Genomic DNA, 13,305 nt, shown 5'->3' on the forward strand with positions numbered 1-13,305 from the left:
CTCGTCTCCTCGTCCGCCACGGTGGTGTTTTGGTCTTTACCAAGGTTGGCCCATCGCCATGGTGATGGCTCGTTCCTGGGCGATGAGGTGTAATTTACCCAGCATTTCCTGTCTGATACACAGCACCTTAATGAGAAAGAGGCCTGCTTTTACAGCAGCATGTTCGTTAATCAGGCACAGCAGGGTGTTTGTGTGTGTGTGTTTTTTTTCTCTCTCTGCCACTCTGCCTTGTTCGTTTAAGCGCATGCACACCTATGGGACGGTCTGTAACAGCACCGGGGTGCAGTTCCTGCTGTGGCCCCTAGGTGTCAGTGTTGACGGTAACGGGGCCATTGAAAGCAGCTGTTTGAGACGTGCTGTTTGTACAGCACCCAGTGAAGTTTCACCCCTTAGATGTCCCTCATTAAACAGTCTCACACTGTCACTAAGTGACTGTCAAGGAAACTTCATTCTGAATATTAGCCACTGCGTGTGCATAATGTAGTGCTGGCCCTATTTAAATAGATAAATAAATAAAATTACTATTAGTAGTATGCTTTTCTTTTAGTAAAAGTACAACTAGTGTGTAAAGTAGTATAATTGTTACAGCAAATTTCAGCAAAAAAGATCAGTGGAATGATTGATCGGGTCTAGTTTTACAAAGTTTGTTATTTGCTGAGTTTCATGTCATTTGCTCAAAACAATGTAATGATCTTGCTGTTCTCTAGTACCGTCTCAGTTTTAGGACAACTCCTATTGATGGCATTGACCTCAGTGATGCTGAACGGATCATTACCACATAAAACAGGACAGCTGTGATGTGACGGCACCTCTGAATTCATGGCATAATGCGGTTTCTGATTCATCCCGGCGTGACAGAGGACAGTCGGTTGGTTCTCTGGTGATCTTGCCATGTTGTGGAAGCGGCTTACAGCACAAGCCTCCCCGTCAGCACAGGACTTCATTAGAGCCGGGCTTCAGTGGTACCACACATTCAAACAGCGGGGCCATCTCCCCCAGCATCAAAGCACACTCTTTTTATATAAAGGCTCGTCTTTGTGTCCGTCTGCCCATCAGCGTCTGCTAATGATGCATGCCGCACATGTTTTTTTAACATTGACATACTCATCTGCCCATCACTCATTCTCACACTCGATCTCTGCCTCCCTCTCTCTCTCTCCCTCCCCCCACCTCTCTTTCTCTCTCTCTCTCGGTATTTGTTTGGCTGCTGGGTTTTGTTTGTTTATTGTTTCCAGATGGCAGACGCAGACTTCATTTGTGTGGCTTTCAAGTTTCCAGAGAGCTTTTTACTGCCTTGGCTCAAGCGCTTATCCTGTTTCCTCTAGTCGTGCTTTATGATGGGCCTTTTTTTTTAATACGTAGCAGCGGGAAACAACTGTCCCCACCAGCCTGAGAGCAGGAGAAATCAACGGATTAAAACGACAACTCTCCATCTGAACATCATCTTTAGCGACAGAGCTGTCGATCCACAGCTGAGAACCCCCCCCCCCCCCCCCCCCCTCCCTCCCCCCACCAAGGGTGAACTGAAATTACCGACTTCATAAAATGAAAGAGGGAATACCCTCGACTGTGTTTGCTGCTTCAGCATTAACCGTCCCACGGGGGAAAAGGCACAAAAAGTGATTCTTTGTTGACTTGACGGGAAGTGTGTGCGTGCGTGTGTGTGTGTGTGTGTGTGTGTGCGCGTGTTTTCTTTCAGGACTTTGCTGAGTCTAGTCTGGGCATCATTAAGCGCTGTGACATCACTTATTTACAGGAACACAGGAGGTCGACCGGCCTAGTAAATGTGGGGGGGAGGAACCTTTGCACGTCTTTACTCATCGGATGCGGGTTTTAAGACGGAGCAGTAATCAAAGCTCTCGGCTATATACCCCCCCCCACCACACCCCTTCTCCTTAAGGAGGCCTTGTCTCCACGCTGCTGTTGAATGAGTGATTACCCTGGCATTCCAACCTGCTTAATCCCATTTAGATCTGTGATTTAACACAGAATAGCAGTGGCCAAGGTTCCCCCTCCACCCTCCAAAGAAATGCTCGCTGGGGGAAAACCAACCTGTTTGTTTACATCTTTCCAGAGCAAAAAGGTTGGCCATGCAGGACTCTTTATTTTTTTTATCAACCCCATGTCCATCCAGGGTTGCCAGCTGTGTCACATGTTGCATTAAGTCAAACAGTGGCGCGTGTGTCTCCAGTGACATCAGCTCTCATCACAATGTCACTAAGGTGCTTGGTTGGGACCCATCCGGCTCCGCGGTGTGAAAACCCCGGGAGCAGATATGATGGGACTCACAGCGGCACTGTCCTCCCCTTAACCTGGCCACGACCCCTGAGACAAGGGGATCGGAGCCGAAGTGTGAGGGGATCCAACTTTAATGTCCACCTTATCTGTGGTGTTTATGCGTCGCCACCACTGAGCTGCCCGGCCGGACGGCTAATCCCATCAGCAGTTGGGCTCTGGTGCCGGGGTGAGGGAGAGGACAGCCTGGTATGACCCACATCTCCGTGCCAGGACGGCTAACAACACTTGGGCTCCACCGAGCCGCTCCGTCAGGGTTTACTACGAGGGCCTTGGCCAGGGTGTTTACTACTGGACTGTCTGGCACAACAAGATAATGCCCTCTAAAGACACAGCCACTCTCACTAAGGAGGGTCTGCTCTTTTGCATCATCTCTGTGCAACTACATGAAAACATTCTGGAGCAATATCGAGGCTGTCCAATATTATGAGCAAATTGACAACTTGGCTCATAAATTAGACCAATTAATACAATGCATTCAGAGTAATTCCAGTGTACAGCTATGCTTTTGAAACTATGTGATTAAAAAAGAAGTGGAATACTTGATGGCGCCGCCACGTCCATTCAAACAAACGGAAATTCAAAATGGCCAAGATAAGATTTGTTGTTAATGGCAGCTCCTGAAGAGGTGGTATCACTTCAATGACCCACATTGTGTCCTGACTGGCTTCTGGAAGAGTTGGATTGACGGGTCTGACTGATTTCCCTCCCACGTAGCTACGTGTTGGCATTTGGTGATTTATGATTGTTGATAAAAAACTGACTATTACTGGGTTTTTTTGTGGGTTTTTTTTAAACAACGATGAATAAAGTTGATGTCCATTGTCAGCTTGTTTTTTTTTTGGTATAGAAATTCCAGTTGAACACCAAAATAATTGACAGTAAACTGATTTACTGTTAGACGATTGTATAAAAGTTGTACTCCCATCGCGAAATACTTTACTTCCACCGTTGTTTCAGTTGTTTCAGTGAACTGACACCATTGCACTCACTCACTCTGCTGCACCCATGGGAGGTCAGAAACCTGCTCCGTCCACATCCAACCTCTGCACACACACACACACACACAGGAAACAAATGAGCAGCTGGCTGTTTGATGGTCTAATTTAAACCAGTGGATATTTTTGAGCCGTTTCAATCCCCTGACCTGTGTGTGCGTGTGTGTGTGTGTGTGTGTGTGTGTGTGTGTGTGTGTGTGTGTGTGTGTGTGTGTGTGTGTGTGTGTGTGTGTGGACACAGGGGCATAATAAAGGAAGTTCCTTTTATGCGAGGGATGGATAGTTTTCCTATTTTGCTGTTGAGATTTATTCTAAATATTTAGTTTTCCATTTAATAACAAGGCTATTCATTGATATGGATGCCAGGAATGGCTGCACCACCCTTTCTGTGAGTGCCTCTTGATCTGCGGTTCACATTTTACGTCTGTTTCATCTGCCCTGCTTTTGCCTCCAAGAAAAGCACACAGTCAGTATCTATTCACACCCCAACCCCCCACCCCTCCAAAACCTCGCTCAGATCTCACATCCACAAGAGTCCGGAAAAGCTAAGAGAAAACCTTTGACGTAGTGCAGTGAAGATTCACCTTTATTGTGAGGCGTGCTTATTAAACTGTCTGATCCACGTTGCAGAGGCTTAATTGGCCTTTAATTTGCAATCGTAATTAATGCAGGACCCTCTAACATCCATCTGGGAACACGGGTTCACATCAAACAAACCATTGAAAAGAGTTAACATCATTGCTGATGCCTAATTATCACCTAATAGGTGATGTGGCAACAAACAATGACTGCCTCCTTTTGCCTCTATTAGCGTAGCCAATGACTGCAGACACCTTTGGGTTTGCTAACAAAACGGTTGGCGTTTGCAGAGAAATTGGCCGTGGGTGCTAAATGCAAAAAATGATTTAATGAAGATTTTGAAATGCAATGCCTCTGCTTCAACAGGTTTTGCAAGTACTTACTCTCCCGCTTCATGATCTTACCTAAAGAAGAAATAGTTTGACTTGGCATTAAAAAAAAAAGAAAGAAAAAAGCTTTGTCTTTCACAGCAAGATAGGCCGTCTTCTAGTGTTCTTGTAGCTTTTTGTCAAACATGCACCAGGTTGTTAGGCCGGAGGCCCATTTGTTTAGCCAGCTAAGCTTGTTAAATCAATAGATTTGGAAAAAAAGAGGCCTCGCTGCGACGTCGAAGGCTGAAACACAGACGTGCGCACGCCTCCTCACAAACAGCGGGCAAAGTTTGGCTTATCTTTGATGTGTCTCAGTTGACAAAGAGACCCCCCCCCCCCCCCCCCGTCAAAGGTTTGCAGATGGACTGATGGACGAAAGGTGGCCTGTGTTTCCTCGGTCTGTTTGTTTGAAACAAAGTCTGCTGTGAATTACTTTGCGTTTGTGCTTCTGATCTAAATGTAACGCATGAGGGCCAGTCCTTTCTTTTTTTTCTTTTTTTTCTACAAAGACGTCCTCCCGGTTTACCTTGTAGCACAGGAGTGGTGTTTGCTCTCGTGGATGTGTTTGCCATGACGGTGTCGCCCAATTAGACGAGAGAAAATTGCCAAAAGGTGTGGGAAGAGATGCTTTTGAAAATAATTCAAAATATAAAGAGAGAATAGAGACGATTTTTAAGTCCCATCTTCAATGATGCGGCACTTCCTCTGGCTTTTGTCTCCAGTCTTTTTTTTGGGGGGTGGGGGGTGCAGCTGTCAGGGAGATGCGGAGGGTGTGTTGGCGAGGAGGGGAGGGGGGGGGGGGGGGGGATTGAAGGTGCTATCCACACTTGCCCTCCCCAAGGAAAGAAAAAACCTCAGGCCACGCGCCGCTGCACCCCGAACACTAAATAGGAGCATTAGACACACCGTGTTAGCGGCTGCTGGTGTTCTGAGCTGTGGTCGTGGGTGCGTGTCTTGCCCAATGGGCTGGAGACGCCCGCATTACCGCCAGCACACACCAACAGCTGCACACCACCCCGCACAGGTTCTCCCGTGCTCCACGCCCTCCTACAAAGACAATGGATTTATTCTTTTGTGTCCCATCGACGATTTCTGCTCCTTCTTTCGCACGTTGACCCCCTCTCGGCCTCTCCCCCCCCTCCCCACCCCACAGCCGGTCTGCTACAGATCTGCACTGTGAAAATAGCCACAAGGCCTTTTTTCTTTTTTAACCCGTGTGTAGCGTAAAGGAGTCTGATTATGTGGCCACTGGCATCACACCTCAGCAGGGTATATCCAAACATGAAAATTAATTCACAGCTAAATGCTGCTATATGCAGCTGTGTTGAGAGGAAAAACCAAACACAGGTTTACACTAGGGAACGGCCTTGTCATTAACGAATAGAGCCTGAAGGCAGCGTTCATTAATGTGCAAAGCAAATGGAACAGTTACCCCCCCCCCCCCCTTTTTCCCCTCCAAAACAACACACAGGTACACAATATAAATGCAATGGTTATTCCATTCCAATAAAGGTAAAAGCATTTTTGATCATGGGGAATTTCAATTGGCATAAAAGGGATTGACCTAAATAAAATAGATGTAGAATATTCCCGTCGCTGCTTAAAAAAAAAATCCAGTTATTGAAGAAGAGCGAATAAAATCAGCATAATGAGCTGTAATTGTAAACAGAGCCAAACACTCACAGGAGAGCCGCATTGATCAGTCTGAAATGAGAAGTTTGGGTTCCTGTTGCTCGCCATGTTTACTGAGCGGAATACCTTTGGGCCTGTGGATGTTGTTCACCAACTTAAGTTTGAAGTACTTGGAATAATTGAAAACGAAACCGTCTGTGGCCCTTTTTAGCTGCAGCCACGGCGTCCTTTTAGACGGTCTGTTATGAACTTCAGCACAAAAGTACTTGGGCATGACTTTGTCTCGGAGCAATGCAAATGGAATTGCCCCCTGATGCTTTTGGAATGCACCCAGCTGGCCTTTAAAAGGTGATAATTGGAAAATACAGGATGAAGCCACAGCCGAAGTGGGGACCTTGCGTTAGGCTGGTTAGCCATAGCAAGGGTGGAGAGGAGAAAACGGCAGAGGTGTCGGAAGAGACGCATTGTCCTTCTCTTCTGATTCCATTGTGAGCAAAATGCAAAGGGGAGCTGTACCCCTCGGACGGAGAAGTCAGCTCTTCTCAAAACAATTGCCAACCGATTCTTGTCCTTTAGCTGCCATCAGTGGCAACGACTTTGCTAAACTAAAATATGCACATGCAACATAAGCTGAATTCCCAAGGGGCTGATGCCTGGCCTGCAACCACTTATAGAAGTCACTAGCGGTGTCCCTTTTGATTTTTATCTACTAAAGAGGTAACAGTGGAACGAGACAAAGCTTAGCATTTAAATAGTCTTTTAGAATCGACTGAGGGAACGCTGTAACGTGCCCGTCCCTACGGATTTCCAAATCCTGACAGAGCATTCCTCTGCTCTTTGGGAAGGAAGTGTAACTGGAAGGTCAGGAGGCCCCATACGGGAGCTCTTCCCTTTTTACAAGGCAACATTCAGCGCACGTCTTCAGCGCTCTCCCTGTGTTGGCCTAGCCTAGTGTAAGCCTGCCCATCCGGTCTCCATTACTCTGATCTCTGCTCAGAGGATGTGACGGTGATGAAGGCTCTTTAGAGAGAGAGAGAGCGAGAGAGAAACTCACAGTCTGCATGTCATACGCCGTCCCCCCGTGTCATTCACCAGACATTTCCAACAACAATATGCCAACACCCCTTGTGCCCTCTGTTCAGGAAACCGTTTTACTAACTCCAAATGGAATGTCCTTAATGACTTCCCGTACCCGAGGCCTGCGCTGCTGCTGCTGTCTGACCGGCGGGCACATTGCATTGCTGCTGTGTTTGAGAAGCCGTCAGTGGCAGAGCGCTGGGTGACCTCGGCGTTTTAGTGCGGGGGGGGGGGGGGAGACAGTCACAGACACGCGTCTATAATCCCCATTCACACAAGCTTTGGGCTCTCAGCTGCTTCCGTGGGACTTACCGAATCACTGTTACGACAAAAGAATTAAAAATGAAAGGCTCTTTCATCTTCAAAGTCATTTTTTTGATATGATCTGTTAATATTGTCATTACATCCCCAAAGCAATAAATAAATGTAAATGATATGTTCACATAACTCGCAAACAAATGGAGTTACCATTATCATAGATCCGCGTGAGCAGCAATGCGTATGCTGCTGTTGTATCCGTCTGTCAGAACGCAGCTCACTCCGGAGAAAGTACCCATCTCTTCTCCCTCTTCTCAGGTCAGAGGTGATCGCCTCAAAGTGTCCTCCTCAACAGACACCGGGCCGCTTCCGTACGTGTGGTTTCAGTCGTCGCCGTGCTGCCAGACAAATTTCCACCATCCTCCCGGAGAGGAAAGGAAGGGGGCCACTGGTTATTGCCTGGTAGCCGGCCCTCGCCCACACCACGCCCTCAGTGGAGAAAAAGGCCACGGTGGGGGTCCTGCTCTTTCCCCGTCACTTTCCACAATGTGTTTATGTTTCTGAGCATTTCATCGACCAATGCACAGGAATATAACACACGGGAATGTCCCAGGAAGTGTGAGGGCACAACACCCTCTTTTCATCCTTACACCAACATTGATCACACTGCGTGGAATGGGCTCTAATAGTCCATAGTGTGGAAAACAAAGGAGTTGTTAGATGGTGCAACTGTATAATTAAAAGCTCTAATACCCATTTGTCTGCAAATGAGCTGATGATGAAACACTGAATGTGGCTCGGATTGGACAATAACAGGAGCACTTGTGGAATATTACTACAACTTATCTACAACTTAAAAGTCCTGGTGTCAGATTGTGTAGAAGTCTATGGGGAAATGACTACTTCTCTCTTGATTTATTCCATCAGTAAACATTGTAAACACAAATGTATGATCTCAATTACAGACTTTTTGGTCAAAAGTCTTTTTCTGGTGTTTATTGGAGCCTTTTGTGGTGTCTGACTCGTAAGCGAGTGTCGTTCTGTAGTTGCGGCTCGCGCCCAGACTGAAAATGGATCAGAGCTGCGGCTGGTCCTGCATCGTCCATTACAGTTATTACAGTATTCGTTGTCACTTTTTTCACCCCTCATGAGATTGCAGGTCTGGAATTAATATATATTTTTTCAATACAACATGATGTTCATTTAGTAAACCACGGCCCATTTAGACCCATACACCATGAGCCGGGCATATTGTTTGGGACGGGGCTACCTTGTGATTGACAGGTTGTTGTCATGCAGTTAGAGCTGGAACCCTTTCACAGGCATTTTCAAATCATTGTTGATAATCGTAAGATTTTGGCAGCTTAAAAATGTTTGTAACTTCTGGTTGCAAAAAAAAAAAAAACCTCAAGACTTCAAATCGGTAGTCCAAAAACAAATGAGTGATGACAGGGTGACCACCTCTATCTGCAGCACCCATTAACACCTCGTCGACTCATCCGGGGCCCTTTTGGAGACTGGGACCCTGGTAAAAACCCCGCGTAGTGTTTGTGTGGCTTCCACGGGGCTCACGGACTCACCGCGTCGTCGCCGGCCGTGTTGCGGTGAAAGCCGCTACAAGAACTCTCTCCATGTGGTGTGCAACACCCGCGGCACACCGAGCCCCAAACGCTCCGGCAGCCCCGGCCTCCTGCTCGCATCGCAGCTTTTGCCACAGGAAATGTGTTGTTGATTTAATGATGTGTGTCTGTGTGTGTGTGGGGGGGGGGGGGGAGGGGAGGGGGACCCGTTTGTGGTGGAGAACCGTTTACAAAGTCAATTTAAACCCGGAAACAACCAGCTCTACATAAATAAATTAACATGAATATAATTATTGATGTCGAGCAATTTTGTACAGTGCAGTACACATTGTATGTGTGTATTTAAGACTCACAAAAAGGGGGTTAGGAGTGCATTTTTCGCCCCTAGCCGCGTACCTCTTATAATGCCTCGTAATTCATGTAGAGTTGTGTAGCAGCTAAGGGTTAATGCACAATGCGGACAGGCATACCTCAATCCTGTAAGGCCTCATGGACCCACTGGAAGGGGCTTTGGACTTCCAATCCTTTTTTTTTTTTTTTTCTTTATGTGGGCCGTGGGGAGGGGTTCTGGGCTCTGCTATGGGGGGTTGTGGCCTATATAATAGTTCCATGGTTTTGGCAGTGCGATTTTCGAGAAACTTCCTGGTGTGTCAGGATCAATCGGGCCTAAGCCAGTCTTAATTAAAGGCTTGGGGCTGGGCAGAAGTCGAGGGCAAAAGGCAAGAAGAATGAAGCTTCTGTCATTACGACACTATAGGGAGCATCAGCTTTATTACTTCAAATTCCTCTTACAGCTCAGTGACGACACGCAAATCCGGGTTAGATTCGATTTGTTTCGCCCAATGGGAATTCAGAGGGGGAAAAGCAGAACTATTTTTTTTTTAAAGTGACCACATATTTAGTGGGTTTGGGATGTTAAAATGGAAAGACCAGTAAAGGAACACATTCAGGATCGACACATTGCTCAGCAGTTTGTCAGCCCACAGATTTGCATTCACTTCACCGACATAATTAATTATAGTAATTTGTGAGGGCATAATATCATATATTATATTATATATTAGGCATACATCTATTCCTCTCAGCTTGCACAATTTTTGTTGATACTTTGGTGTAAAGATGTTTTGAGTTACAAAAAGAGGGATTTGATGAAGTACACCATCCAGGCATCTCTAATTTTATTGTCATCCGTGTTTGTGAAAATGTCCAAAAAGTAGAATGAATAGCATTGGAAGCTAGATTTTAAAAGTAAATTTGACAATAATTTAGTGAGTTTTCAAGCGTCTCTTCCACTGAAGCAGCTGTGTAACAAGTTTTAAGCTGCAGTTATCCTTTTCAACCACTCGGGGGCACAGGCAATTTACAGGGAAGAGAAGAGGAGCCGTGAGCTGGGCTGCCACTGTGTGTGTGTGTGTGTGTGTGTGTCCATGTATTAAATGGAGTATGATCCAAAAGGGCCACGCTCACTCACGACACCTCATGTAGCACATGAGAGGAAATAAGACGAAGGCCACAGATGTCTGTTTCTCTCTTTGCCTCCAAATCCAAACGACAGACAGACAGACAGCGCCTTAGTATGTTTTAGTCTCCCGAGCGGATCTCTCCAGCACACCCATCTGTCGGATGGTTTTTAGTCTTTTTGTTTTTTTTTGCGTGGGTCTGAGGAGGGGTACGGGGGCGGTGTTTGTGTCTGGGCCCGGCTGGGTGGTTGGTTGGGTGGGGGCAAGAGATCAGACGCGGGCACATATCGCATCGCGGGCCAAGTGTCCTAATAGTCTGATGTACCATCTGATCTGCTGTCCCGGTCACATCCATATCCAGGACTCATCAACCCTAGATGGTCCCATCTAGTGCAAGTTAAAAGTCCCTTTTATTCCCCTGTTCTCGGCGTGCCCATTCCACACTTTCTCCCTCGCTCCACTTCCAACTTAATCACTGCATCTGCATTGACCTGTTTAACCCCCCACTCAAAGGACCCTTCATACCTTTAGAGTCAACCAGACTTTGCCTCATTGGCTTCAACTCTTAATCTAGAATTCTGTGGATTTTACAGATTTAGGAGCAAAAACAAAACTTGGATTGCCTCCTGTTGCATGTTTCTACCTCAGATAATTACCCAGATGATCCAACATTGTGTGCCATGGGAATGAGGTGTGACGAGTGTTCTCACCTGCAGGACTGATGCCGTTAATGCATTCACATCGCTGAGGGTTATGTAACTGTGCCAGCCCCCTTGCTAGTTTCAAATGCATTCGGGCCTCGCGGTGTCAGATGGGCCCCCAGTGATCCAGGAGGCTCAAGATGGTGTGTGTTTGTGTGTGTGTGTCCATATGGTTCCGTGGCAGCATGTTTGAAACGTTCTGGTCTCGTGCCAAATTAATGTAATGGACATAAATGTGTGTGTGTGTGTGTGTGTGTGTGTGTGTCACTCTGTCTTTTCATTGAACCCTCCCAAACTGTATGTACTGTGTGTTATATTGGCAGGGAGGTCACGTGATCTATTCAGTGCCACCTGACTCGCAGAGGTGGGAGGGAAGATGAAGACCGGGTCCACCGCAGGGGTGACTCTTTGCTTTGCCATTGGCCGAGTTGTTGCTTAAAAGTAAACACAGATCAATCCTCCCCCCTCCCTCTGCTGCCATTAAACAGACAGACGCAGCTACTGGACTGGAGGAGTAAGCTCCCCCCTTTAACTCCAACATTGAAAGAAACTGCCCCCCAGAGGACCCAAGTGTCAGCCTCAGAATAGAGCGCTGGTGATACTGCGTCGCCCCCTCCGCCCCGCGGTTTTATGGTTTGCATGTTAGCGAGTGCTAGTGTTGATGGAGGCGACAACTAAGCATCCAATGATCACAGGCCTCGCAGCCTTGGCTGAAGAGACAAGTGAGTGATCCCGGGCCGGGTAGCTGACGGATAAGTACATAAAGGGTCCGTCGCTTTTGGTGTAACACAGTGTCCCCCAGATGTTCTGCAAGCGTTATGCTTCATATTTGACTTGCTAATGTCACCCAGCCTATTTTTAGTTCCCGGTGGCACTTTTTGACACCCAAGTAGAGGTCTCATCTTTGTATATCATAGATCTCTGCGGTAAATGCGATTGGTTCATAAGGTCTTCACTGTTAACCCGAGACGTGGGCTGGATTTCAGTTGGCAGCGCCGTCGTAGGCGTTTGAAGACACCACCCGAGATATCAACGGCCTCTTGCCCCCCCCCCTCCGAAAAAAATAAATTTGCATGAAATAAATGAGAACCTCTCTAACGTCCAGTCCTGCTGCGGCCAAAGGTGTTTTTTCCCTGTCGCAGATGTGCGCTCCATCTGGCCCCCGCTCTGCTCAGCAACTGGTCATACACGTGGACGATACTCCTCAGAGGGCCCTTTTTAAGCCTAGCATGGCGTTCATTTGTTAGGGACGGTGTGTGTGTGTGTGTGTGTGGGGGGGGGGGGGGGGGGACACCAAAGTTTAAGATGCCTCTGCATCCCAAAAGTGAGTCTTTGTTTATGCTGCTTTTGATTTGAGGGCAATACAGGGTTGAAGGGGGTCAAGTGGTCCCTCTACCCTGAGCAAACGGGGACAGTGGGACAGCCGTTGGGACAACAAGCCTCCACCAGAAAACGGCCGTCCTGCCAACTGCTCCCTGCCGGCGAAACCCCCCCCCCCCGCCCCCCCACCCCTAAGCCCGGGACTGTGATCCGTAGCCGGCATAATGAAGCCATATAAGCCTGTTATTTGCCACTTTACGGCTTGTTTTATGAAGGTGAGCCGACAAGCAGCTCCCAGAATGGTTCCTGTCGCTTTAACAGACACATTACCAAGAGAAAAGGAGCGTTTGGGGTTTGGGGGGGGGGGGGGGGGCATGGGCAGGGGCCGGCCGGAGAATGGGCCAGGGCTTTGATGGGTAGAGGTCTGGCTGGAGGCTATCACTGGTACATTTTACGTCTTCCACCTTTTGTGTGTGTGTGTGTGTATGTGTGTGTGTGTGTGGGGGGGGGGGGGACCTATTGACGTTTGACCTATGTTCTCATTCCCGCCTCCTCCTCACTAATCAATTACCACATCGATCCATTAATCAGACAGGGTGATGGCCAGTGAAAGGGGCCCGTGGGTATGTGTGAGGAATCGTGGGATAGGCCCCGGGCCGTCCTGGAGGAGGCCCTTCACCTGTGGAGTGCACCGCTCGGGGGCTTATTTGCAGGTTAGATGTGTTTTTCTCTGTACACAATGCACAAAAAACATCCATCAACGTGAACCAGGAAAAGCTCATTTCTTAAATTGTTTCACACAAAAATCTTCTCCTCGGTGCACAGAAGGATGATGGATAAAAAATCAAGCCCATCCATTTAATGTATCACATTTATATATACACACAGAGGCACACACACACACACACACACGTGCATATTGACATGTGTTTTCTACCATTGTAAATAACTTCCACAACAAAGGGGCCGTTGTCCTGCAGCCCAGAAGCCAGCAGTGGGACAATCGGCAGGACGTGTTCTCACTAACTCTATCC

General features: G+C 47.5%; 1 protein-coding gene across 2 annotated transcripts in view; it reads left to right on the top strand.

The window, feature by feature from the left end:
- Positions 1 to 13,305, top strand: part of clybl (citrate lyase beta like) — a 46,420-nt gene that overhangs the window by 5,251 nt on the left and 27,864 nt on the right. Inside the window, exon 2 of one of the 2 annotated variants that reach the window (XM_062565124.1) lies at positions 12,863 to 12,984. The exons of the other annotated variant lie outside the window; for it this stretch is intronic. Coding sequence (XP_062421108.1) covers positions 12,871 to 12,984 — 114 coding nt within the window. The 5' untranslated portion in view covers positions 12,863 to 12,870. The remainder of the gene's footprint in view (positions 1 to 12,862; positions 12,985 to 13,305) is intronic. 2 annotated transcript variants of the gene reach the window in all.

Source organism: Pungitius pungitius, chromosome 10 (assembly GCF_949316345.1).
Source record: "Pungitius pungitius chromosome 10, fPunPun2.1, whole genome shotgun sequence".
Lineage (NCBI taxonomy): Eukaryota > Metazoa > Chordata > Actinopteri > Perciformes > Gasterosteidae > Pungitius > Pungitius pungitius.